Here is a 27,182-nt window from a genome sequence, read left to right as displayed (position 1 = left end):
AGCCTACACAGTTTTATGTAAACTGTAGCTTTCGGTGTGTCCATACCTGCTATGTAGCATTTATTGTACAGTAATTATATAATTTCCCTTTTAGGTATCTCACATGATTTTGAATATACTTAGTTTGAGGGTAAATTTAGTGATATTTAAATTACTGCTCTCAATAATGTTTGAAAAGTATTAACAGAGCTGGGACTTAGCTCAATGGTAGAGCACTTGCCTAGAAGGTATATTGAAGATTTACAGGGTATATATTTAGCATCTTAAAACTGACTTTTTTCCTTTAGGGTAATTAAAAAGTTATCAAAGGCTCAGTGACCCATAATACTTGGTATGTGTGAAATGCTGTCTCTATTAAAGTGGCTTTTCTTGAGGAGAGAGACGGTGATTCATTAGGGATGTAGTATGTCACCTTCCATCTCGTGTCCTTGGTGTTAATGCTTGGTCTTATCCTTCTGCCATGTCCACAGGTTAAAGTATTGCACAATCAGCTGGTCCTTTTCCACAATGCCATCGCCGCCTACTTTGCTGGGAATCAGAAGCAGCTTGAACAGACACTGAAACAGTTCCATATCAAATTGAAAACCCCTGGAGTGGATGCCCCGTCTTGGCTTGAAGAACAGTAAAATCTCAACTGGAGAGGGAAAAAAAAAAAGGAATTTCTAAACCAACCTAATCTGATAAGAATTAAGCAGAGTTGGGGGATGTGGTGAGGGTTAACAACTATTGTAGTGATTCTTGCACAAAGCTTTAATTTTTCCCTTCTCATACCTTAACAATTGAACTGTTAAATTTGATGGGAAGGTTGGTAGTTTTAATGTAAACATAAATTCTCTAATCCAAACACAGTAATTTTCCTTTTTGAGAAATCTTTTTGTATTGTGAGGGTTGATGGCTATTTCTGTAGTTTGAAAACATCTAATATAGATTTGCACTGACAAGATAAAAATTTGAGGTTTTTGGTCCTGGAATCGAGGACCAGTTGTAACTTTTCCAGAGGGAGGTTTACACGATTTGTATCGACATCAGATATTTTATATATGAATATATTAAACATCTTTAAGAGATTAATTTTCATGTATTGTCTTAAAGAGAAGAGAAACTATTTTGCAAAGTAAATTATATGGCGTTCCTGCAGCATCCACACAGAGGTGGCAGTTCTAATGAATGATTGATTGGCTCATGGAGTTGTGGTAAACACCTTTATAAAAATGAATCTACCATTATAATTTTCTTCAGCATCTTTATTTTAAAGACACAGGAATAACACTTGTCATTTCTGTGGTGGGTCCTTAAGCTTATGAATTTGTATCACCCAGAGTCACTGGGCAGTTATGTTAGCAATTTCTTTTGATTTATAACGAAACCTGGTTAAAAGAGATTTTTTTTTTTTTTACAGGTGGACTTGAGAATGGAAATTCATGATGGTTTCTAGAGTAGAAATCTGTACTTAGAACACTAGTTTTTGGGTAAATTTCATTTTGATAGTCGTAAATTCCTAGAGAGCTTTCATTGACTTCCATATGTAACAATACCGATTAAGCCTTAAATCACAGATATGTGCCTTCTCAGATACAGTAATTCTTGTTCAACCAATGTACATAATCCATGAAGAAACCCCTTTCAGATAATGTTTGATGTGTCTGTTCCTTGGGAAGGAGCACATGTATAAAGATTGAGTTTCTTTGGCCTCGTTAAACCACATTTGAGGTTTACAGTGGAATCAACATTTGAGTTTGTCGTTTGGTTTCTCTTGAGTCCTTTTAAGGAATGAGCAGCAGAAGGACTTTTTCATTTGAGTAATGAAAAGGTGACATGGAACAGTAGTGTGGCTGTAAGAGGAGAGGATGATGATTGGGAAGGCCAGTACCGTCTCAGCTATGCAGCACATTTGGTTTTGTGTTCTTCGTGGTTGGCCCATGTCCAACTGTATGGTTCCTCAATAATGTAATCCTCTTTAAATGTAAAGTTCTTTTGATTTTTGTCATAGACATAAAGTAATATTTTGAGAGGTGTCTCACCTGTTCATTTCTATTGTGTTGAAATGAAGTACTTAAAATTATTGTTATCCATGAACTTTGTGGACTGTAAATTTGTTATATACGTTCAATGCCTTTTAGCTGGCTTTTTAATTAATATGCCTGTTTTGAGTGCTTAATACAATGTAATGTGATTGTAAATCATCAGCTTATTTTCAATCATTCCCTCCTGTATATTTGTACTCTTGAGAGCCTTATTTTATTCTTCCAGCAGAATAACTTACTTGTGATAGTTCATTTACATTCCCCAGAACGTGCCTCTGGTGTGAATTTTGTATTCTTATTAAAAGTGTTTGCTGCAGTATCTTGTTTCTCTTGCCCTCAGAGTTTTAAATAAGAAATAACTTTTTAGAAATTCTGAGAACATAGCATTTTCCCCCTGAACTTTAAAAAAGAAAAAAAAAAACAGCAACAAGAAATAATGCTTTTGTTACTTATAATTGTTTTGCTCAGTTTTCTTTTCCTTCATTTTGAATCTCTTTTGGAAACTGAACCTGTCCAGTCTCACCACATTTCAGTAAACAATGTACTAGCAAAACAGCTAACTAGTTTCATACGGATTAATGATTTTTCAGAATAAACTGAAAATGTCAGTGACTCGTGAGTAGTGGGTACGTGTGCAAAAGAAATAAGAAAAGTAACATACTAGCCAGAGGTACATTTGCTTTGTTAGGAAAGTAATTCATATTTGTTGTAGAAAGAAATAAGAAAAGTTTCATAAAATGAAAGATAACAACCACTTTCTTAACTGAATAAGTACTGCATGGAACCACCTAACCCTCCTGAAGTTGGATGTTTTAATCACCAATTTTTTATATCATAATCTCAGGTTTGGATAACTTTTAACAGGCATATGTTCATCTTTGCACTCTTCTAATTATTTCCTAAGTTATACTCCTGGAAGTAAATATGGATCCTCAAAGTATATGCACACTCCTAAGACTGTGTTGTATTTTGCCTGTTTGCCTTCAAGAAAGAGTATGCCAGTTTACACCTCCCAGAACATACCACATGTGCCTGGTTAGCTTTTATTTAAAGCCAGTATGCAAAAAATTTTTTAAAAAATCCATAGAATCAACAGGACATCACTTTATAAATGTTTTAGGTGGAAAGGAAAAACTGTCAGATAAGACCTGAACAATCAAGATTTGGGGAGTTTTCAGATGTGAGGTATAGGAGCAAAAGATAGGTGGAAGTAGCTGACTTTTCTCATAAAAATAGAAAATATTCAAGAAAAAACAAAAACATTCAAGAAAACTAGTCCTTGAAATTGAACTGTCCATTCAAATGCTTTTAAATCTTGGGTCTAGGAAGGACCTGGATTTGCAGAAACAATTTATCTGAAATAGAAACTTTATTAAGCATTTTTTAAATATCCATAGTACACTGATGACATTATACCATAGAGTGTGAAATGAAAATGTTTCTCAGAGATTGTCTAACACTTTTTTACAGATAAAGGCCTCAGAATATATAAAATTAGCCAGCCCACCATCCTCAAGTCTAATGTCAGATGAGTGCTTGCGACTAAACATGAATGCTTCTTTAAGTCCTGCTATTTCACCTGCATAATTAAACCAAAGCATTGTGTCAAGTTCCTTCTAAAGGAAAGTACAGTATATGTGTTAAATGTCTTTCCTGTTGAAAAAGGTAACCCATCCACCTCCACACGGGTTCATATTAGATACAGTATAAAGTATATAAGACGTTTGTCCTTTCTGACCATTCAAAGAAATCACGTGAGCCTGAAAAGTGTTATATAAAGTAAAATTATGTAAATTATGAAGTTTCTTTCAATCCTGAAATTGTTAATTTGAAGAATAATTTATCTACTTCAAAATGTGCCATCTCGTTTAGTTTTCGATGGAGATGACCATAGGTGTGGAAAATAAAAGCAAATTATCCAAGGTGCTAGTTCAGTACAACATGTATGTGTACTTTTTCCTAATATTTGTGAAGTATTACTTAGAATGCCTGTATTTTGTAATAGTCCTAAATACGTCTTGCCAGTAGCTCTTTCCTTGCCTGGAAAAGTTGAGACCACCTGAAATCCTGCTTTACTGTTTTAACCAAACGTAGGCATTAAGAAAACCTGATTCCCCTTTAAGATCACAATTTTTTTGTCGGTTGAGGCTGTCCCATGGTAAGTGGGCAATAAACAGGGCTGGGGCTGGGGCTCAGCGGTAACGCACTTGCCTGGCAAGTATGAGGCACTGGGTTTGATTCTCAGCCCCACATATAAATAATTACATAAAATAAAGGTCTATCAACAACTAAGAAAATATTTTTTAAAAACTTATTAAAATAGAACTACGATAGAAACAACTTTTCTCTTTTGAGGACTTTTATTAAATTCTGTGTTCCCACTTGAACATTTCCTGTTCAACAGGTTTCCTACCACAAATGGTTCTTTAATAAATTGCTAAGTGGTCCGCCTAATGTACAGGAAACTGAAGTTCATCTTTGTGTAAAATAAAGGTTGATTCATAGAGTTTATGTATATTGACAACTACTTATTATTCCTGTATTAACCCTGATAGGGAAAAAAGAGACTGTTCATTTGAGGAAGGGAAATTAGACCCAGCCTGAGAACCGTAATTCCTTCTGTGCAGTTAATTCATTAATATGCTGCCAGAGCTGGGAATTTCAGTGACATTTTTACAAATGAAATGTGCCACAAAACCCCAAAACAGTTTGTTTTGTTTGGACCCAAGTAAAGGTTTGCCATGAAGTCAAAAGACTGAGCTTTCTGCATCTGTGATCCAATGAATTGTTTGTTGATTTTTAAAAGTTTTTAAAAGGAACAGGCTACCATTCTGTTGGCCTTGAACTTTCCTTGGCTTAGACTTTCATATTGCTTTGCTTTTGGTTCATGTATGTGTCATTTATATAAATTACTTAGGAAAGAAGTGTACCTCTAGGCAGCATGGGGGCACAAAGAAAGAAAAATGTAAGCCATATGATTTTTCATCCTGTCTTAGTGTCTGAAGTTCCACTAAGAAAAGCAAACTCACAGGGCCCAGTGGCACAAGCCTGTAATCCCAGCGGCTCAGGAGGCTGAGACAGGAGGATGACCAGTTCAAAGCCAGCCTCAGCTAAGCAACTCAGTGAGAGTTGCTCTAAATAAAATACAAAATAGGGCTGAGGTGATGGCTCAGCGGTCAAGTGCCCCTGAGTTCAATTCCCATACCCCGCCCCAAGCAAAACAAACGTTTTTTGGTTTTGTTTTCAAGTGGGTGGAAAGCATGGAGTAGAGAAAGGGAAAGTAACTTTTCAATCCTGTTAGTCTTCCTGAGAAAGTTTTTAGCATAAGGAATAAAGTATTCCTGATAAATTATTTATATATGTTGTTTTACTTGTGTTCTCCCTCTACATGATTTCTGGTTCTTCCCAAGGAAGCTTTTTATGAAAAAAAGTACCTAGAGTTTTGAGCAGATAATTACAATTCTTTCCTTTGAGCAGTATATACTTACTATGGCTAGACGCTAAGCTCTGAGAAAGGCATAGTGTTGGATGCTGTTTTACTCACCCTGTATCCCCAGCTTCTTGCATAGTTTTTAAAGGAGCCAAGTACAAAGTTTAGAAATACTCAATTTTTTAGCTGAAAATTCAAACGCAGACGAGTACTCAGTTGCACCACTAGCTCATTTCAGTGCGTTACAACAGAGGCAGGGCACTTATTCTAAATTAACATCAGGTGTTACCCAAGACAATAGAATGTTTACGGGAGAGTGGCCAGTTTAAAAATATATTTTATAAAAGGGGGCGTGGCATAGCTCATGGTAGGGCTCAGCTTAGCACGCACAGGCTCTGGGCCTCATCCCCAGTACCAAAAATAAATAAATAAAAGGAATAATTGGAAGAATCATTATTTTGCCACCCCCACTAAAATAACTGATTTACACTGACATCACCAGTAAGTACTAAACTCATTAGGAGAAAGATTGAAGGAAAACCATATTTCCATAATACCAAAGAATTGTTCTCCATAGTACTAATCATGGAAGAGGAAAATACTAAGAGATTTGTGTCTCCAGATGCAATTCAATATAAATTAATGCAACATCACTTTGGAGTTACACTGATGGAACTGCTTAATCTTGATCAAACTGAACCTTTTGCTTTAAATTCCAGGGTACAGAATACAGGGGACTAGGGAACAAGTTAAATTACACCATGTGAAACCAGCTGGACAAATGCAGAATCTGGCACATGCTGCAAGATAATTGGCTGGGTCTTTTCAATAAGTCTGTCACAAAAGAAAAATAATGAACTGCTCTTCAGCTTACACTCTGAAAAATAGCTATATAAAACATTTGAAGATCAACTGAAAATTTTGAGTATGTTTGATGCTACTAGGGACTTTTTTTTTTTTTTGGTAGCAGGGATTGAACTCAGAGACACTTAACCACTGAGCAATATCCCCAGCCCTTTTTGTATTTTATTTAGAGACAGGGTCTCACTGAGTTGCTTAGTGCCTCACTAAATTGCTGAGGCTGGTTTTGAAATCTCAACCTTCCTGCCTCAGCGTCCTGATCCACTGTGATTACAGATGTGCGCCACCGCACCCAGCTCATTAACTTTTAAGCTATGACGGTATATTATAGTAATAAAAGGAAAAAAACTGCATTAGATGTGTTCCTGAAGAATTTAAAGGCAAAGTGTCCTGGTGTCTGCAATTTACTTTAAAATGATTGAGTCAAAATACGCAATTCATACATACACACTGCTGTATGTGGAGAGAAAGCTGGAGAAAAGGAAAGAGAAAGATGCCTTAATATGGCAAAATGTTAGCAGTTGTTGAAGTAGGTGGGTAGATAAAGTGGTGTTTCAGAATAACAGTCTTTATCTTTTTAAAAAATGTTTATAAAATTTTTAATTTTTTAAAAAAGGCTCTTTGGTTCAGAGAGAAAAAGATTTCCTCCATCTTCCCCAGAGTGGCAGTCGGCTTCTTGGGGTAGAGCCTGTGCCTCTCTGTTCCACTCCTGCACATACCAGGATCCCCCTGTGGCATGGGAAAGACAGCAGTTTGTGTTTGGAAACAGACTCAAGGAAGTTAGGCAATTTTCTGCTTGTCGTTAAAGACTTCAGGAACAGCAAATGACACAGCAGAAGGAGTTCAGGATATGAGACTGAAGAGCACATTCCACGGAGGAATAGGTGAGCTCACCAAACTCAGGGTCTTTTCCTTTTCATTTCTCTCCTCGGCTCATTTCCAAATTGATTTTTTTCTCAGCAGCTGTGAGAAAGTACCAAAGAAGTTAAGCTCCAAAATAAAACACTGTATTTTAGTTTAAGATTTCTTGTATCTCATTTTTTTACCCTTTTCTTGGAAATAATTGTAGCTTCATATAAAGCCTGCTTAAAATAAATTTCATTTGCACACTGGTCATTTTAATACCATTTTTAATATAAAAAGATTTTAGGCCAGGCTCAGTGAGTGGCACACGCCTGTAATCTCAGCAGTTTGGGAGGCTGAGGCAGGAGCATTGCAAGTTCAAGGCCAGCATCAGCAATTTAGTGAGACCCTGTCTCAAAAAAAATAGAAAGAACTGTGGATGTAGCTCAGTAGTAAAGCACCCCTGGGTTCAAACCCCAGTACAAAAAAAAAAAAAAAAATTATGAGACAGCTAAGTTTTTCCTAATTTGCACTTTTTTTTTTGGATCCAGAGTTGAATCCAGGGGCACTCGGCCACTGAGCCACATCCCCAGCCCTATTTTGTATTTTAGTTAAGAGACAGGGTCTCACTGAGTTGCTTAGCGTCTTGCCATTGCTGAAGCTGGCTTTGAACTTGCCATCCTCCTGTCTCGGCCTCCCGAGCTGCTGGAGTTATGGGCATGAGCCACCCCGCCTGGCCTAATTTGTACTTTTTAAATTAATAAAATAGCTTTGATCTTTAAAGTGCCCCCAAATGAATTGTTTCCTATTCCCTACCCCTATCTCAGAGAAGAACAAGGAACGTACAATGAATTCAAACTTCCTAAGGAGTTTATATCCAATCCATAATAGAAGCAGCAAAAGCCCAGGCAGTGTTTTGAGAATTGAGTTTTAACCATGGCAATGGTTACTATATAACCACTGCTTATCAGGTGAGGTGTTTTTCTTTAAGAATGTAAATTTAAACGGTCATGAGTATTTGCTGAGTGACTGGTCAGCTTCCCGTGTTGATTCTCATCACCTGATGCCACTAACGCCCCAAAGAGGTCCAGATGACTCCTCAAGTGGCCATCAACAGTTTCTCCTTGAACTGGTGTTGGCCACCTGAGGATAGACCCTTAATTCATCATGTGGATGTCCTGTGGTGTGAGTCGGAAAAAATCACGTAAGGTGCCAGTGGCAGAGCACTTACCTGACATGCGCAAGGCCCTGGGTCCCATCCCCCATCTCCACTAATAATAATAAAAATACAATCTGAATGTCTATTGTTTCAAAATTTTATTTCTCTATAAAGACCATATTTTCTTTGTGACGCTTAGCATTCTCCAATTAAGCCAGTCATAAAGTAAGAGAAATTAGTTAGAGATTGCAAATGAAGAGCTAGTAGTCAAAAAAAAAAAAAAAAAACCCAAAAGAAACTTTTTTGTGTCTTGGAAATATTGCCTAAACTCACAAGGGAAGGAAAAGTAACACATTAAAACTTCATAGCAGGCTTTGGTTCCAACTTGCCCTTTTGTCCTTTAAAAAAAAAAACACAATGACATAATAGGCTGTTGTGCTGTGTCGAGGTTTTCGAGCTTTTGGAGTCATGATTTGTGCTCATGCCTGGAGTCGTGGAAACAAGCCCTTTTTTCCCCCTGAAACAAGCGGCCTCAGTCTGGGCCACTCCAGACTTCCTTGCTGCTGACCTCAGCATTGACCTTGACTTATTCTAGGAAGAACTCTGCCCGTTTGGCCCTTTGGTTCGTTTTTATGTGAATTTGTGTTCCCTAGCATTGAAGTGCGATCTCCCAGTTAATAAGCAAAAACTGCGTTCATGACTAATTCTGAGGCTGCTGTCTTTTCATCAGGATTTGGAATTTGTAAACTTGGCTTATGGAGTCTGCTTAGCCCAAGGGGTGACAGCTGGACAGCTGTCTTATCAAGGGCATATGTAGACTCACCTGGTTTAAAAATCAGGTCCCCAACTCTTATGTAGCCCTAAAAAAAAGTGGAGGGTTCGAGCAATATGCTTTGGTTCTGAAGTGCTTCTCCACTTTTATCAAGTTTCAGGAGAGGAAACTCACTTCCCAAACCGTGTCAGGCTGAGGCTGGTCTTCAGCGCGACGCTGGCTGCACTGCTTTGGGTCAGGCATCAGCTCGTCTTATGAAAGGCTTCACTCAACTGGCCTGTGCAGGTCGATGCTGCTTCCTTCACCATGAAATGTGATCACGCCTGGCTGTTGTCTTCACCACTTGCCTGCTGCTTCAAAGAGCTTGAATCTTTGGTCCCTTCAGGACCATAAAAGCTCATGGAGGGCAAGAACCATTTGGAACACTTTTGTGGCCGGCATGTCAAAGGCACTCCATGCTTTCAGTAATGATTCACACTGCTGGGGCCTCGGGCCCAGACTCCGGGGTCCATTGGTGTCCTTTGCTAGTGATGAGGATCTCAGGATTGGATGTCAGACACACTGACTCTCGGCCACTTTTAGAGTCCTGGATGCTGAGATCTGAAGATGAAGAAGACAGCCTCACCCTCATACTTTTTGGTTTATTGGAGAGAAAGTCGACACAAATCATAGGAATAAATGGTATGGGGGAGAGAGGTAGCAGTATGAAGAACATACTCTCGTTTTTTTGTTTTGGGGAAGGGGTTCCCAGGGAATGAAATCAGGGATACTTGACCACTGAGCCACATTCCCAGCCCTATTTTGTATTTTATTTAGAGACAGAATCTCACCGAGTTGCTTAGCACCTGGCTTTTTCTGAGGCTGGCTTTGGACTCTCCATCCTCCTGCATCAGCCTCCGGAGCTGCTGGAATTACAGGCATGTATCACCGCGCCTGGCTGGAGAACATACTCTGTGGTTGATTATGGAAGCTTTGACTCCAGATAGGATGCCGCAGTCTGGCTGGGCACAAATCACGAGCCACTCAAGCAGGAACAAACTTTATTTCCGAACTCCCACAGCACACTCCAGCACACTCCCCGGGGAACTCTCCCAAACGCCACCCACGCGGCTTCTCTATGAACACCCCACACACCAACCGGAACTCCCCCTGGGAACTCTCCCGGAACACCACCGGGCTGCGCGGGCATTCACTCTCGGAACCCCGCAAGAACTCAACGGGAGAACTCAACGGGAGAACTCAACGGGAACTCCAAAGTAGTGGGCATCCAAGGCAGCAAGAGCCGCCCTATACCGACAGTAAAGGTCTAATATACAATGTAATCAATCCAGCATCATCTTAATGGCTCTCAACCATTACTTCTAGCAAAATGCCAGGGGCCATTCCGACTGGCTGTGGCTCTCAACAATAGGAAGTCTTGATTCTATACAGATGTGGGTTTCTGTGTGTGTGTGTGTGTGTGTGTGTGTGTGTGTGTGTATGGCCAAAGGGGTTCATTTTACCATCCTGCTATAGCAACTTGATCTGTCACAATGGTCCTATCCATGCTGCCAAACTAAACCTTTCAAAAATCAAATCTTACAATATTGCACAATATTATCTCTTCATAGACTTTCAATCCACATTCCCGCCTTCCACCAGTCATTCAGCGTAGAAAGCTTCACTCCTTTTTACCTAGTGGCACTAGGATGTATTTGGACAGTGGAAGTGGCAGAATGATTCAGAACCTTCTAGGTTCCCTGGGGAGAACTCTTGGTTAGAAGATTTTGCTGTCTAACCGATGACCTTCATTTTGATCTGGAAGTCAGCCTAAGTAAGCACTGTTATATTCTAGAAGGAAAAGAAAGTAATCACTAGTTACCCAGAGTGTGGATTATAACTAGAGGCACGTGAGGACCGGGGTGTGTGGGTGTGTCAGGACCACCCAGAGGAGCCTTAGAATCTGGAGGAATGGCTTTCTGGAACTTGAAAACAATTCTGGCAAGTCAATCCTTTATTGCAGCATCGATTTTGCAGCCTAATGCAGAAGAAATTGGCTTGTTGTGCCACACACACACACACACACATACACACACACACACACACACACACACAGAGCATTTATTGGTTTTCTCCAAAGGTTTGGTTAAATGTAGAATAATGGGTGACTTTTATTAAAAACTTGGATGCTAATAAAATGGGGAAGAGTCAGGAGCTCCCTCTCCATGGTCCCTTTTCCCTCCAGGCCTCCTTATTCAGCCCCTCTGATTTCTCTCTACCCATCCTCCACACAAAACGAAGGGCCTAGGACGTCGGGTGACCTCTGTGGCCTCGGTACCACGAGTGTGGGATCACAGGCCCCCCCTGCTTCGCAATCGTGGTCAGTGGAGGGGAGCAGCTGCAGGAGAATTCATTTCTCTGCCTTCCCCTCCAACCAGAGATAAGGTGAGCCTGATTATGCCCAGCGGGCAAGTAGCCACCTTTGGAAATCAGTCTCCTTACTGAGACAAACCGTGAAGACTGCACACTTGCAAAAGAAAGAATGTGGAGCTGGAAGGTACGTGCAAATCCTCAGGATGGAGAGCGTGGGGGTGGGAAGGAAGATGTGTGTGTGAGCACTTAGAATTTTCTCTGCTTTTCTTTCCTCAGACTCTTTTCAAAATTACAAACAGAATGGGCCTTTGTGACCCCTAATTTGGGGTAAATAATGATCTATGACAACAGAGTTTTCAATTGTCCCGGGGAAGAGAAACTGCAGTGTGTGTGTGTGTGTGTGTGTGTGTGTGTGTGTGTCAGTCAGAGGGAGGGAGCTATTTCCAGCATAAAAATAATTCCATTTACAGTGTCAGTGAAATGTCCCGTGTTTCCGTGGTTCCCCCTGCAGCCCCTGTTCTCCCCAGCCATGTAACAGATGCCATTTACCCTTCAGTGACACTATCCGGCATCTCACAGGAAGCCTGGCATATTCAAAACCAAAATTCAGAAATTTGTTTACCTCTTGTCTTCAACAGCTGGGTGCAGTGAGTAGGAACCTAGGAGATTGTTTAGAAAACCAGCTACACTTCGAAAAATTTAAATGTAAAACTGTTTGCTCTTTTTTTCTAGCTTAGTCCTGAGAAATCAGCACCAATCTAATATTTTGTACAGAAATTTTAGGCTACTTTATTACTGAACGTGAATTTAATTTCTAACAGGCCAAAGTTGATCATATGTGCAAAAGCACTACCTAAAAGGGATCTAGAAATATGAGGGAATTATTTTTTCATCCAGGTTAAAATTTGAAGAGTCAAGTTTTTAATACCAAACCTCTCACATGAAATGCAGGACCCTCTTTTTGTCAGCAGGAGGTCAGAAAGTTAGGAGTGAAGATGAAAGGAGTCCTAGGTTTAGCCTCCATGGAATCGCTGTTAATTTTAGTCTGGCCAGGCCCACGAAAGGGTGCAACATGAGCTAATTGCAACACCGTGTTTAATAGGGATTCTCTTCATGTCCAAGGCCAGTCGTAACTTGACAAACAGTATTTCCAGCAAACAGCTTACCCCTTTTACTTTCTCCAAAAATGGTCCATTTTCATTATTTCTATAAATCTGCTTGAAAAATATTATGATTCTCATTGCTGCTCAGCAAGCACAAGGCCCGGGGTTCAATCCCCAGCACCAGAAAAAAAGAAAAAAAAAAAAAACAACTCTGATTATTATGGGCTGGCCTCACTTTTTGCTATTATACCTGAAGTATTTACCTGCTTAATAAAAATAGAAACTTTGTGCAACCAAATTGTCAGGAGCTTTTCCACTGATCTAAGTACACACTCAATTCCCAAGGGCACAAAAAGGACTTCCAAGTTGCAAAATCACAACAGGTCCTTTCGCCTGCCTCCATAGGCCCTCACCTTCCTCCAGGGAGAGAGGGAGACACACACACACCAATATTGTTGATTCATTGGGTTTGTTTGGGACTGCTTATACTGTGTGGGTTAGGGTTTCAAATTACTATTTGCTCTTTTAACTTCTTAGAAGGGTAAACAACTTGAAAACAGTTAAAACCAGTAGCAAAAGAAACTGGCTTCTGACCTACTCAGTTAACTTCATTCCTCTTCCTCAGACTTGCACAGTTGTTTTTGATGATGACTAAACAAAAGAAGCGGTAAGCTGTTGCGTTGCATGTTAAAGCTATTCTTCTGCTCAGTGGTGTGACAGCCAGACCCTACATTGGTGACTAATACTGAATCAGTGGTTTTCTAAGCGCTGAACTGGTGGTAAACTAAAGAGGTCTAACTGAAGGTTTTCTGGATGAAGACTCGCTACTATAAATAGTGTTCCTTTCCTTTGTCTGTTTTTCCACCCCCAGGTTCCAACACCCAATACCCACATCCTAAAAGAGAAAATGGACAATTTGTTCCAAATAAATTTAGACAGGTGGGGAAAAGGGTCATCAGGGATCTCACTGTCCCATTCCGATCTCTCCCACTCTCAAACAAACAAGGCACCTTTAAGTGTATGTATGTATGTATGTATATATATATAAAATGGAAGTTGGGGGCACTCGACCACTGAGCTATATCCCCAGCCCTTTTCATTTTTGTGACTAGTTGCCGAGGTTCGCCTTGGATTTCAGGTCCTGTTATTGAGAAGAACTTGAACTTAGGGCAAGAGAGATGCTATTGCTGCTGCCATGGATATTACCAACTGGGGTGAAAGCATTTTCTATTTAAAACTTTCTGAAACCACTACTTAGCATTCAGGGAAAAAAAAAAAAAACGCTTACCCTCTTAGTGATCAGAGCCTAGTCATTGTGTACTATATTTAAAGGCCACTTATTATTTAAATTTCTTAGCCTGCAAAAATAAAATATCATTTTGTCAGTTCAAAAGTGGTTTGGAAAACTACAGGAATATGACATTTGCATTCTGCCAATAAGTCACACCAATACTAGTGACAGTAACAGTTTTTCTGATTTATTGGTTGTATGCTTTCCACCCTCTGAAGGAATCAGAGTCTAGAAGTTTCTCTAGGCAGTGGCTGTTGCTGGAAGGTGGATTGATGAGCCTTTGCGTTTGTCTGAGAGTCTGTTAACTGAAGCGTTGGCAGTTCGTTTCTTTCTTCTTTTTTTTTTAAGAGAGAGAGAGAGAGAGAGAGAGAGAGAGAGATTTTAAATATTTATTTATTTATTTTTAGTTTTTGGCGGACACAACATCTTTGTTTGTATGTGGTGCTGAGGATCGAACCCGGGCCGCACGCATGCCAGGCGAGCGCGCTACCGCTTGAGCCACATCCCCAGCCCCAGTTCGTTTCTTTCTGCAGTTTCCAATTTTAAGAGGTAATGCAACCTATAATCTAAATACTGGACAAACTGACCTCGTCAGATGTATGTTTTAAGAAGAATAAACATGAAAAGATGAGGTAAAGCAAATCTCAGTCTGTATCATAAAAAGAGGCCAAAGGAGGAAAGAAGTGGGGAGGGAAGGAAGGCAGGGAAGGAGAAAGATTTAAAACGAATTGGTTGCTTCACTCCTATAGTCAAGGAATTGGTTTCAATGTGTGGACACATTGGAGTCAACTCATAGAGTTACTCCTTCAGCAGGTAAGTCTGTTGAAAACCTCCAAGGGATTCTTTGGAATAGATCCTGAAATTTGATGCATTTTGCACAATTGTTTTTGATGATAGCTAAACTAAAGAAGTGATATGCTGTTGTGTTGTATGTTAAAGCTATTTCTTCTGCTTAGGATTTGTTCAGTGGCTCCTAATGACAGTTTCAAATACAAAATACTTGTGGGACGACACATTGGTGCAACCACTCTGGAAAGCAGTATGGAGATTCCTCAGAAAACTTGGAATGGAACCACCATGGGCCCAATTATCCCTCTCCTCGGTATACACACAGAAGACTTAAAATCAGCGTACTATAGTGAAGCAGCTACATCAGTGTTTATAGCAGCTCAATTCACAATAGCTAAGCTATGAAACCAACTTGGGTGCCCTTCAACAAATGAATGGATAAAGAAAATGTGGTATATATATATACACAATGGACTATTACTCAGCCATAAAGAATGAAATGATGGCATTTACCGGTAAATGGGTAGGCTATCATGTTAAGTAAAATAAATAAGGCAATCTCAAAATATGAAAGGCCGAATGTTCTCTCTGATATGTGGATGCTGACTCACAACAGGCAAAGGGAGGAGGAGGGAGGAGTAGAGGTTCACTGGATTGGGGGGAGGGAAGGAAGGGAGGAAGGATGGGAATAGGAAAGACAGTAGAATGAATGGACATCACTTCCCCATGTTCATATATGAATACTCGACCAGTGTGACTCCACATCATGTACATCCACAAGAATGGGAAGTAGGGGCTGGGGCTGGGGCTCAGTGGCAGAGTGCTCACCTGGCATGCGTGAGGCACTGGGTTCGATCCTCAGCACCACATAAATTTAAAACAAAGATATTGTGTCCACCTATAACTAAAAAATAAATATTTTTAAAAAGAATGGGAAGTTATATTTTATGTGTGTACAATATGTCAAAATATATTATACTGTCATGTATAACTAAAAAGAAAAAATCAGATTTAAAAAGGAAAAGAAACACCAAAATACTTGATGCAACAGAAACCCAGAGCTCCTCAGGACTGAGGGAAGCAAGAAGAAAGAAAATGAACTGGGGAAAGGAGACAGGCTGTGGAAGGGAGAGCCAGGGAGGGACGAGCAGCGCACAGGGAGGAGGGGAACAGACATGCTGCAGGCCCGCGTTGCCTGGGCCACGCTCATAACCAGTACACACACTTGGAGAGGCTTGACCTGCCTGGGAAAGTGAGGGCTGCCACACGGCCCTCTGCTCAAGAGCACTGGCAACAGCAGCCACTACCAAGCCAGGAAGTAAATCCCACGACCACACTCAGCCTCCGGCAGGCTCACGTTCAGGAGCCTTCTGGCCTTCAGGCTGGTTGGCACTTTATTTTTTTTATTATTATTTTGGTACCAGGGATTGAACTCAGGGGCACTTGACCACTGAGCCACATCCCCAGCCCTATTTCTGAATTTCATTTAGAGACAGGATCTCACTGAGTTGCTTAGCGCCTCACCATTGCTGAGCTGGTTTTGAACTCACAGTCTGCCTGTCTCAACCTCTCGAGCTGCTGGGATCACAGGTGGGCGCCACCACGCATGGCAGTTTGGCACATTTTTGTGATGTGAATGATGTGAATGGACAGAAGCTCTTTTCTGGCAGGTGCAAACTTAGGTGAGAGGAGGGTACAGTTAACAATCAGCAGATGAGTAGATGAAGAATAAATTGTTTTCTAGATTTGCAGCCTTAGAACTAACGCATCAAGATATGAACTCTAGCCTGGTGTGGTGGTGCACACCTGTGATCCCAGCAGCTCTGGTGGCTGAGGCAGGAGAATTATAAATTGGAGACCAATCTCTGCAACATGGCAAGGAATCTGTCTCGATTTTTTAAAAATTAAAAAAATAATTTAAAAAAAGAACTCTTGAGAGTTGTGCTTATGTTTGCTTCATTCAAGTACCTTTTGTTCTCTGAATGTGTATAATACAAAAAAGGAGTCCAACCAAGCAGGACACATTCTGGGGCAGCATGCCATGCTGCTTGTGTAAAAGGGGACCCACCAGATTGTGGGGGATGAAGGCAGAACACTACCATCAGCCTGAAGAATGCCGCCTTTTTCCTGAAGGTGCCATTTGAACTATAGAACATGTTGTGATGTAAACATGTAGGTCATGTGATGAGATTACAAAAGAGTAATCTGACAGCAGTTTCAAGATGGATTTAGGGAGGAGAGAAGGGAAGGGGAAAGAACACCACTGAGGTAGTGGATGCAGACATCCAATTTAACTTTCCTAGGCTAAAAAAATACAGGAAGTGGGGTTTCCAGGATTGTAAGACTCAAGATGCCTGAAACATGGCCAACAGCCAAAACACCTCAGTTCCCCCTTCCTCTAATTGGGGGAGTGTGGTGACAGTGGATATAAAGCTTAGACTAACAGATATCACTTGGGAAAGAACTGCAAACTTGGCAACTGCATGGATATAAGGAATTGAGAGAGAGAAAGAGACCCCAAACGAAAAGCTGGCATTTGACCTTTAAAAACCAGCTTTTAGGTTGGCATAGCTCAGTAGTAGAGAGTAAGGCCCAGAGTTCAAATCGCAGAAACAAGTCAAGACATAAAACCCAAAAGCACACTTAGGTAAAGCAGGGAGGGAAGAGGATCAGTTCTGACAGAAAGATGAGTACACTTTATATACTGAGTTCGGACTTTAGAACTAATAGAATATGAAGCAAGAGTCCCTGGCAGTGGGAAAATAAGGAGTGAATTTGCTTTGACCTTTCCGTTTCCATGTCCCTCATTTTCCCTGGGCCCTTCCAAGGACAGATACCTAGCATTTGTTTGTAAGTTTTTATTGTTGTGCTTTAAAAACCTCCCTCACCAGTTGTAGGCTTCAAGCCCCACCAAAGCAGGACCATCCAGGTTGGAGCGAAAGGCAATTGGTTTGGGATAATAATGGATGATGGGAGATCAAGACTTGGAAGAGGCTTATGACCACCCTCAAAGGAAAAGAAGGGTCCTCAGGGAGGGCCAGAAAAGCAGATGGCAGGACCCTGCAGAGATCAGAGGGAGGAAAGGCAGGGGTAGGTCGCCCACTTAGTGATAGCTTTTTTTTTTTTTTTTTTTTTTGAGACAGGGGTCTGACTGTGTTGCCCAGGTTGGCCTAACCTCCCGGCTCAAGTGATCCTCCTGCCCCTGCCTCGCAGCAGCTGGGATCACAGGTGAGCCTCTACACAGGGCTAAGGTGACCGATTCAGAGCGCATGCTCAGTACAGTGCTGGGCGGCCACGTTCCCAGGGCTGGAGGAGTGGGACCAGGCAGCAGGTGTGGACCCCCCTCGCAGCAGAGAAAGAAAGGTAGAGGATGCCAACCGCCCCTCACTTGTGGCACCCTGTCGGTCCACTTTTGCCACTTGAGTCAATATTCATTTGGGATTAATATCAGTGTAAAACACAGGCTGTCTTTAATCACCTTTTCCGACTCTCGAGCCTTTCCATGAACTTACTAGCATCCCTTTCGGAGTGTACACCCGACCCACGACCAAGAAACGGGCTACTGGTGAGCAGGTTTGGGGTCTAGTGGGTTGGTCGCTTGGTTTACACTACTAGTTCCTCTTTTTCTATCCAAGGAGCATGCGAGGAATTCTGTCCTTTGGGTTCAGGCACCGGGGACCAGGTGGAGAAGGAGGAAGTCCCCAGGCACCTGAGCCTGGAAAAGCCTGGTCGGTTATCTGGGATCACCGAGTCAAAGGTGGCGATGACCTCATCCCCGCAGAGGGCGCCTCCCCACCGGCAGCTGACTTCCGCCAGCCGATCTGCCCGGTGAGTTTTCTTTGACGACTCGCTTCTCCTGCCTGGCGTCACAAGTCACTGGAGGGGAAAAAAAAGAGATTAAACTGATTTCTCTGTTTCCCCCAGTGAAGAGCAGGAGGAGTGCTCCCCAGACCGCGTCAGTCCGTTCCACCAGGCCTGGAAGAGACTTTTGCTTTCTGCTCTGTTTTTAATAAAACGCAAAGTTTCCTCTGTTACCATCATTGAGATTTAAAAAAAAAAAAAAAAAACTACAAACTTACAGGTTGGCAGGCCCCAGGAAGGGGCAGACCGCTGGGGAAGCTCGGGCCCGCCAAAGTTCGGCCACCGGGCTGGGACAGTCCTCCGAGTGCTGCCCAATGCTCCAGGGAGAAAGAGGCTCTGCGGCGCGCGGGGATGCGTGAGTGTGCTGGAGGGTGTGCGTGCTTGCTGAAGTGTGTGCGGTGTGTGCGCGCGCGTGTGCGCAGGGGAGGGTGTCCGGGAGGCTGCGGCAGAGGCTCCTTTGTGGAAGCCGCTTGCCCGCTCAGAAGCCAGCGTGGCGCCTCCCTCGCCCGTTCCACTAGGACACCCGGCTCCTCTCCAAGCCGCGCCATCTCCGTCTCCCTCTCGGACCTCCCTCCACAGCCCGCATCCGTCTTCGCGCGCCGGGAACAGCTCGCCGGCGCGGCTTCCAAGACCCGAGAGCCCGGGGCAGGTGAAGGCGAGCGCGGTGGCGGCGTCGGCGGCGCCCAGAGGGTGGAGGGGAGCGGGGGAGGCCGCCGAGCAGGAAAGGGCGTGCTGCCCTTCGCGGCCGGCGCGGGGAGCAGCCCGGTCCGCAGCTTTGTTACCTGAGGCAGCGGCTCCGCCCCGCCCCGCTCCGCCTCGCCCTGCCCCCTCGCGGTCCTGGAGCGGCGGGGCCTGCAGTGACCCGCGGGAGTCGGCGGCGTCGGGAGACCGCGGCTGCAGCTGCGGCGGGAGCCGGGCGCGGGCGCGGTGAGTGAGCGCCGAGCCCACCGGCCCAGGGGGCGGGGTGGGGCCGCGGGGACTCGGAGCCGCGACGGGCGGCGGGGGGCGCGCGGTCTGCCTTTCTCCTGCCTCCCCGCGAAGGCTGGAGGGGACGGGGGAGGCTCGAGCTCCTTCTGTTCCCGACCCCGGGTGACTTTGGTGGCCACCTCTTCCTGGCCGCAGAGGGCGGCGACCCTTTGCTGGAGGCCAAGACGCGCGGGTCTGGACCTGCAGCGGGAGAACCGGCTCGCCTGCGGGCTGCCTGCGGGTCGGATCCGGGCCGGCCGAGGGAGCTTCCCCACGACTGTGGGTGTCCCTGCTCGTCGGGGAGAGCGAAGCCCCGCACCCGACGCGCCTGCAGCCGCGATCGGCCCCTGCGACCGTGGGTGCGGGGTTGGCGGGACCAGAGGAGCGGCGGTTCTGGCTCCGGCTTGCTGGCCCTGGAAGTTCACGTCCCAAGTGGCGCCCCTGGCTGGGGCAAGTGAGAGCAGGGGACCGGTGGGCTGGCGGGTCGCCACCCTCCAGACGCGGGACGTCGCCAGGTCTGGGACGCGGGCTCCGGTTTAACCCCCGACCCCCTCCCCGCTGGAACCGCCAGGGGCCTCCCTCTGGCGTTTTCCTCGCCGGTTCTTCGCCGCTCCCTTGGGGCCGAGCGGAGCGCGACCGCGAGGTTTTTCTCCCGGACCCGGGACCCCGGGAAGAGTTCTCGCCGAGGTCCCAGGAGGGGGCGTAGCCCGGAGCGGTGGCCGCGGCCCGGAAGACCCCTCTTTCTCTTTAAGCCCCCGACACCTCCCCCGTTGGCCCCCTCCCCCATCTCTGGGACCTTGGGGCCGCGGCCCCCGCAGAGGGGCGGGCACTCGGGTCAGCGTGGGTGGGGGGCGCCGGGCCAGGCGGAGCGACCCCTCGGCCCGCCCCGACCGGAGGGACCTGGGGAGGAGCGAGCCGGCGGGGCGGCCGTCGCAGTGGCTTCTGCGGGAGGAGGGGAGACGGCCGCTCGCGCCCCGGGGAGGCGAGGGTCGAGCCCTTCCCGGCCCCGTGTCCCCGCAGTGCCAGCGCGCCCCTCTCCAGGGCTCCGGGCCCCTGGCAGCGGCCGCAGAGCCTGGGCGGCCCTGGTGGGCGGTTATCAGTGCGGCGACGCGCTCCCGCCAGGCCCAGATAAGGACGTCGCTGGGGCTTGCGAGGCCCGGGACCGCCCACTCGCGTTTCTCCCGCTGCCCCGGAGCCCTGCTCCCCCGGGATCCCGACGAGCGCGGCTAGGTGGCCCCTGCCAATCGGGGTTGTGCAGGGAGGTGACCGAGCCATTGGCATTTTGGTGAGTGATTCGGGCAGGGGAGGGGGCGCCGGGTTGGAGACTGAGGAAATGGTGAACCTCTCTCCAAGCAAAGACCTAGGAAACGTGTGTCCAGATTGACTTTGGGAAGTCCAGAAGTCGTGTCAGTGTTCAAACATCTGTTTGCACAGAAATGACTCCTTGAGTTCGGCCGTCTGTGACCCCCTTTGCTGACCTCCAGTGGTCTTCCTGGAATCAGTAGCTAGCGCTTCCTTCCCTCTCTCAAGAGCATCCTTTGGCACTCAAGTGCTCCCCCCTCCACCTCGGTTTTGGGACTGTAAGAGAAGAAACTGAAAGTGCACATTCAGAAAAAGCGTTCTGGTGCTCTGGGGTGTTGCTGTCAGGGCAGCTGTGAATGTTTATGTGATGCGAGGGATTACACACGCTGTCTTGGAAATCCCTTCTCTTTATTTCTTTCACTGCTGGCCCCAGTGCTAAATTGGACTTTCTAAGTGGGATCGGCTGTGTGGTGGCTCAGACTGACATTGCCTGTTTAGTAACTAAGAAAGACATGTCCTGGTGAAGGAGACTTCTTAAGGACGAAGTGCAGTGAGAACAAAAATTCTGCATTTTAGAATTATCTGAACTTTCCCCATCCTTTCTTCTCTCCCAGCTAAAATCGGTGTGCATTGTTCTCACCAAACCTGGCTCTCTCTGCCCAGGTTCATCTTCAGAAGCATGTGGGCCAGTCCTTCCTGCCCCCACATCATCTGTGACACAGGAGTGGAGGAGAAAGATTTTTCTGGCACTGGTTTTCCTTTTGATTATTGTTGGCCAAGGGGGTGAGTGTCAAGCTGAACAACAGTGCTGGCCTGACCCTCTTTCAGGAAAGGCACAGTGAGAGGAAGCCTCCATACTCTACTTTCTTCTGTCCTGCTCACTCCCTTCAAAAGAATGGAACCTCAGGATGTTTCTTAAGCATAGGACAGAGCAGTGCAGGCTTGTGCTAAAGAGCGGTTATGAGGCCACGGAGAGCTTCTCTGAAGACCCCTGGCAACATTCTCATTCTAAGCCTTTGCGTGCTGATTAAATGCTTATGGTTAAATGCATGATTATAGTATTGCCTTATTGAAATTTTACATGGTTAAAAGATGCTCCGCTGAACTACAGCCCTCCACCCCTGGAGCATCATCCATCACTTAAGCCCACCTCTGCTGGGTCATGGTTAGCACTCTATAGGACTTGAAAGCAACTTATCAGCTTCAGAGCCTAATCATGACAGCTCTGCATTTGACTCAGGGCAGTCTCTTTGTCAGCATCAGCAACCATCCTCCCTGCTGCTGAGGTCCCCATACTGTAGGTGAGATGTTAAATGCTAGCCTGTCTCTGCCTATCCTAGGGAGATTGATGGGATACTTGGCATGTCCCAGACACAACCAGGTCTAATCCCATTGTCCCTACTGGCAGTTGCAAGATGTGAGAAACAGGTGGTGAGCGTCATCTGTCAGGGCTGTGGCTTCACCTGCGTTTTCCAGGTGTACCTGAGAGTGTACACTGCATCTGTATTGTTCTTTGTGTATCCTTTCTCCTAACTCATGTGACTGCAAAAAGAGTTAGAATTCTGTCTGCACTCTCTTTGCCTACCACCTCTTTGACATTGGAAATACTGCCTGAGGGGAAAGCATTATTGAAGTTAATGGGTAGTAAAAGCATTAGCATCAAAAGCTTTAGCATCAGAGCTGATCATTACTGGTGAACTGATTCCTGAGAAGCTGTTGGGGGGCTAGGACCCTTGTGTGTTACTCTGGGAAAAAATTAACCAGGCAACTTATTAGAAACAATGTGATACATCTTCTTTTAACTTTTAAAAACAGCATTCTTTCCAGAGATGGGGCAGTAGTTTGAAGCGTGACAACTCTTAGCTAACAACATTTTTTTTTTTTTTAATTCGGTACTTCCTCTGCGCAAAACACAATACTCAAAAGATGTGCACCTTTTTGTGCTTTGGTGTTAAAAGTGATGTTGTACAAACTTTGAGTGTATAGTCTTTCTCACTATCAGTATTTCTACATTTGCATGGGGGGGGTTAATGACATATGTGTTCAGCACTGAATGACTTATTACTTTCTAGGTTGGAGACTTTTTTAACTTGTCACCTGGGGCTGGAACCTAGGGCCTGAAGGGTGCTAGGCAAGCACTCTACTACTGAATTGCTCCATAGCTATTACCATTCTTAGAGGGATAATATATAAATATGTCAGCATATCTGGAATTGGAGGTGAACTGGAGGATTTGCAGTTTTTCTATACATGAAATATTTTATGTACAGAAGTATTTTAAAATGCATAAGGATAAACTGCCAAAATTACCTGTACAGTCTTGAAAAAAGAAGAGTTCAAATATAACTATAAACTGTAATTGACAATGAGTCATTGCTTTAGGGATGCCAGCTATGAAAACAGCCTAGTTATGCTACTAATGATAATTATGAAAACTCCTTCTAAAAGCCAGTTGCATCTCAAGTGAACTGTAAGTCAACTTGGATACATACTTTTCTTATTTAGAAGTTATCCAGGGCGGATAGCTGCATTATACTGTGAATGTACTTAATGCCACCAAATTTTATTAAAAATGACTAAAATAGCTTCTTTTAGAGTATCCTATGAATAGTTGGAAATGACATTTCCTACTTACATTATAAGAAATTTTCAAAACTTAAATTTTCAGGGGCCTTGGGGGTAGCTTGTGATAGAGCCCATACTCAGCACACCTGAGTTCAATTCCCAGCATCCTTAGATATTCAAATGTTTCATAAAAATATTTGTTCTTGTAATGAAGAAGTAATTTAATATGCAATCACTAAGTATTGAAAAAGAACAAATCTCATAAACCACAAACTTTGATAGACAAAAATGGGGATATTAAAAATATATTTTTTAGCAGCCAGAGATAACTTGGCATTTTATCTGTAAACCCCAAACATATTTCAAAGCCAATGGAATGCCTGTGAAAATAAAGGAAAATCATATATACATATGGGCAGCTTGTGATTGTTTTTAATAATAGCTGGCTGTGTGCCAGGCATCTTGGTAAGAACTGTGCGTGTAGTAACTCATTTCTTATACAAGCCAGTGAAACAGGTACATCCTCATTTTGTAGATAAAAATGCTAAAATGTAGGTTAAGTAACCTATCTCTGCTCGGGTTGAGTATGCAGGAAGTAGCAGACCTGGGTTCTAGAGTCTCCTCTCTCACTTCCAAGCCAATCCTAGCTGACATATATGTGGCTGTACGTAAAACATCTCGTAATGTTTGATTAGTGTTATCACACAGTTTCCCCCCGGGTAATCCAGCATTGTTTGACTAACTTGTGTTCATCAAGTCTGGGCTCCGACAACTGATGCTATAAAAGGATAATTGCAGCCAGGAGCCCTGTGTGTAAGTTTGGCCCTTTATGATCTGGAGGAGGTAGTCCTTTTCTCACACTTCCCATCGTTGGGGTGCTCTCTTGACACCTGGCACTTATTCCCTTCACCCACCCCCCACTCCATCACGCGCATCCTTGTATCAGAAGAACCGTAGTTGTTTTGACCCAGTTTCAGGTCAATAGCAACCCCAGAGCAAACATTTAAAGGTCCATAAGGACCCAGCAGAGTGAGTTATGTGGATAAGGGACACACATTTGGCAGATGTGATTTGGACAGCATGCCCTTGTGTGTATCTCTTCTTTGCTAGTATCATGAAGCAGAACAGGTAGATGACATGTTCTAATGGTTTCCACAGAGTGGCTTAACAAATGCAAGATGACAGCATTGAAGGGGATGCTAGAGGTCATTTGACATATCCCCCTGATTTCACAAACGAGAGCACTGAACTCTGGCCAGGTGGAGGGACCTGTCTGGTAATGTAAGCAGTCAGGCTTGCTTTAGACCCAGAATGTGCAATGCTCACGCCTGGCCTTCTTTTCTCTAGCTGAGGGAAGGCCACATCACCCAGTGGAGCAGGAACATAGTGACCCTGACTCCGGGGAAAGGAGCTAGGCCATTATTTCATCATCTCCAACTGCCCCACCTGTTGTGTTCAAGGTGGAAGATGCCTTTTGGCCCACTGATTGGTAGGAGACAGGTCCAGACTAGAAAAAGGCAGGGTCACTGCACACCTAATGCTTCAGCAATTTGGGCAGTTTCCCTAGGGGTTGGGTATCCATTGCCCAAAAGAGAATGAACTAGTTGGTGAACAAGTAGTGATTCACAGAGCGAGCAGTACTTGCTGAACCTATGGGAGGCTCTCAATACACATACGCTGTATTGATTAATGGAAGGTTTCCAAATTGGACTTAACTGATGCTACTTTGGCAGTGTTTCCTGGTAAAATTTGGTTCACACTCAGAGAAGTATTAGTTCCTCTTAACGCCCCTTGGGATATCTTCCTTGACGTGAATGCCCACCCATGTAGGAGGACTGGTTCTGGCCTCTGCGGGGGGGGGGGGGGGGGGGGGGGGGAACTGGTATGAAAGCGTTTGCCAGCGCAGCTTTTAAACTTGCTTTATCTTGGCAGGTTTGGAAGATGACACGCCGCACACTTGCCTCTTTTCCTGGCCGCCAACTTGCTGGCAAAAAAGCATGACACAAGGTTGATGTTTGTGTCTGCTTCTCCAAGGTCAAGGAATTATCTCCTTAGAAGGCAACAGTACTATGCATGTTATGAATTGTGTCTCCCTGGCCAGTGATAAAGAAAATGGGAATATCGCCCCGGCAGCTGGATTCATGATTGGGCAGGAGTCACCCCCAGCATCTCCTCCGCCTCCTCCTCCACCCCCTCCGCCTCCACCATGTCTGTACTCAGGGGAAGGACTTTCCCCCTCGCCGCCTCCTCCCCCACCGCCTCCGCTCCCTGGAGGCCCCCCTGGCCCCCCTCCCCCTCCAGGACCACCCCCCACTTCTCACATGAATGGCTACAGTTCCCTGGGTAAGAAGAGGATGAGAAGCTTTTTTTGGAAAACCATTCCAGAGGAGCAAGTTCGTGGCAAGACCAACATCTGGACCTTGGCCGCCAGGCAGCAGCATCACTACCAGATCGATGCCAGGACGATCGAGGAGCTCTTTGGGCAGCAGGAAGACACCACCAAGTCCTGCCTCCCCAGGAGAGGAGGACCTTTAAATTCATCCTTCAGGGACGCTCGGGAAGAGGTAAGAATGGGGAGGGGCAGTCCTCCACATGCCCAGTTGGTTTGCATTCGAGATATGATTCCTGCGCGTTTCAAACAGTTGCCAAACGTCACTAAGAAGTAAGAGAAGGCAAGGGGGTGTGGCCTGGAGATGATGGAGAGAGCCTCATATGAGGACTCTGAGCCAGCAGTGGAAAAGTGTTGAGAGCGTGCATGCTGCGTCCTCCCAGACATCCCCGTGCATGCTGCGTCCTCCCAGACATCCCCGGGGACTGTGACCTCATGCAGAGAGCATGCTAGTTAGGGGCCTTGGTCTCTGGCCTCTGAGCACTGCCCTGTCTCTAGCACATCTGGGATGGTTTCCTGGGTGGAGAAGTTCTGCTGGAGTCCAGAATTGTTAGTCTTCATTGAAACAAAAAAATGGGCTCCTGAACTTGGTTATCTGGGATGAACTGGATCAAGAGCCTTTTGTTAAATGACATCAACTGCTAGCATTTTACCCTGATTTTCCTCTGCAGTTTCCCTCAACACGTGGTTTGGGATGGTCATTATTCCTCAAAATCGGAATTAAATTCTGACCATTGTGGAAGAGAGATTTCCAGAGAGCCAAAGCATAAAGCTCTTTTCGGGTAGATTTTGTAAAAAAGTGTATTTCTAGTTCACACTCAATGCCTTACTTTAAGAGGAAATAAAAGCTATTAAATTATAAGATATTAACTCACCGCCATTCAGTATAGAAACTCAACCAAAAATTATATTTGTCAGTACTCTCAGCTTTGAAACAAGAAAGCCAATCCCTTTCCTTGCTAGGAGAAATTAGAAAGTCAGATTAAAAGGAAAGAAGGCTTTGAAAGAAGGAAGGAAGGAGCGAGTGGAGGGAGAGGGAGAAAAGGAAAGAGGGGAGAGAGAGGCAACATAGCATAAATCCTTCATGTTCAATCTGTTGTAAAGGAGCAGAGAAAAATAGGTCAGCGATGGAGGTGACTAGATAAGAGAGTGGGCAGGGCCCCGATGAAGCATTCGCTCTATGCATTATTGAATTCTTGAGCCAACACTATTGGCCTCTTTTGTCTTTCTGGCTCAGGAGCATAACTCCTCCTTTTGGCTCACTGGGGCCCCTGAAAGCTGGTTGCGTGATCCCCTGTTGAAGTCTCCAAGAGCTGGTTTATTATGAAAGGCTGTGGGAACGCTGGGATTAGGAGCTTTAGGTGTAAAATAAACTGGAGAAGGAACTCATCAGGAGAACCGTGGTGCCAGCAGTGCTTCCTGCCCCTTCCTCTTATGCACAGTCCCTTTATTTGTTAAAGTATCCTTTCAGCATT

The 27,182-nt window shown here is 44.7% G+C and overlaps 3 protein-coding genes across 13 annotated transcripts in view; 2 read left to right on the top strand and 1 right to left on the bottom strand.

Moving 5' to 3' along the window:
* The window catches only part of Arfip1 (ARF interacting protein 1), a 109,216-nt gene extending 106,873 nt beyond the window's left edge, over positions 1 to 2,343 (top strand). For all 9 annotated transcript variants that reach the window (XM_021734755.3, XM_005337609.5, XM_005337607.5 and 6 more), the window contains one exon: positions 471 to 2,343. In XM_021734755.3, the coding sequence (XP_021590430.3) occupies positions 471 to 626 (156 nt within the window). In that variant the 3' untranslated portion in view covers positions 627 to 2,343. The remainder of the gene's footprint in view (positions 1 to 470) is intronic.
* A 15,124-nt stretch (positions 2,344 to 17,467) lies between these two features.
* Positions 17,468 to 20,732, bottom strand: LOC144366478 (uncharacterized). Its single transcript, XM_078020749.1, has 3 exons — positions 20,248 to 20,732; positions 18,704 to 20,196; positions 17,468 to 18,500 (listed from the first exon to the last, which is right to left on the bottom strand). Exons 1-3 carry the CDS (start codon positions 20,730 to 20,732, stop codon positions 18,394 to 18,396), a joined length of 2,085 nt encoding a protein of 694 aa, XP_077876875.1. The 3' UTR covers positions 17,468 to 18,393.
* Positions 19,002 to 27,182, top strand: part of Fhdc1 (FH2 domain containing 1) — a 38,851-nt gene continuing 30,670 nt past the window's right edge. Inside the window, exons 1-2 of one of the 3 annotated variants that reach the window (XM_078022025.1) lie at positions 19,002 to 19,134; positions 25,251 to 25,882. In XM_078022025.1, the coding sequence (XP_077878151.1) occupies positions 25,388 to 25,882 (495 nt within the window). In that variant the 5' untranslated portion in view covers positions 19,002 to 19,134; positions 25,251 to 25,387. Of the gene's footprint in view, positions 19,135 to 19,277; positions 19,413 to 20,181; positions 20,737 to 25,250; positions 25,883 to 27,182 lie in introns of those variants that run through there. The other 2 variants (XM_078022024.1, XM_005337613.5) reach the window with 2 other exon arrangements.

Source organism: Ictidomys tridecemlineatus, chromosome 9 (genome assembly GCF_052094955.1).
Source record: "Ictidomys tridecemlineatus isolate mIctTri1 chromosome 9, mIctTri1.hap1, whole genome shotgun sequence".
Classification (NCBI taxonomy): Eukaryota; Metazoa; Chordata; class Mammalia; order Rodentia; family Sciuridae; genus Ictidomys; species Ictidomys tridecemlineatus.
The sequence above is the reverse complement of the archived record's forward strand: the minus strand, read 5'-3'. Positions and strand labels throughout refer to the sequence as shown.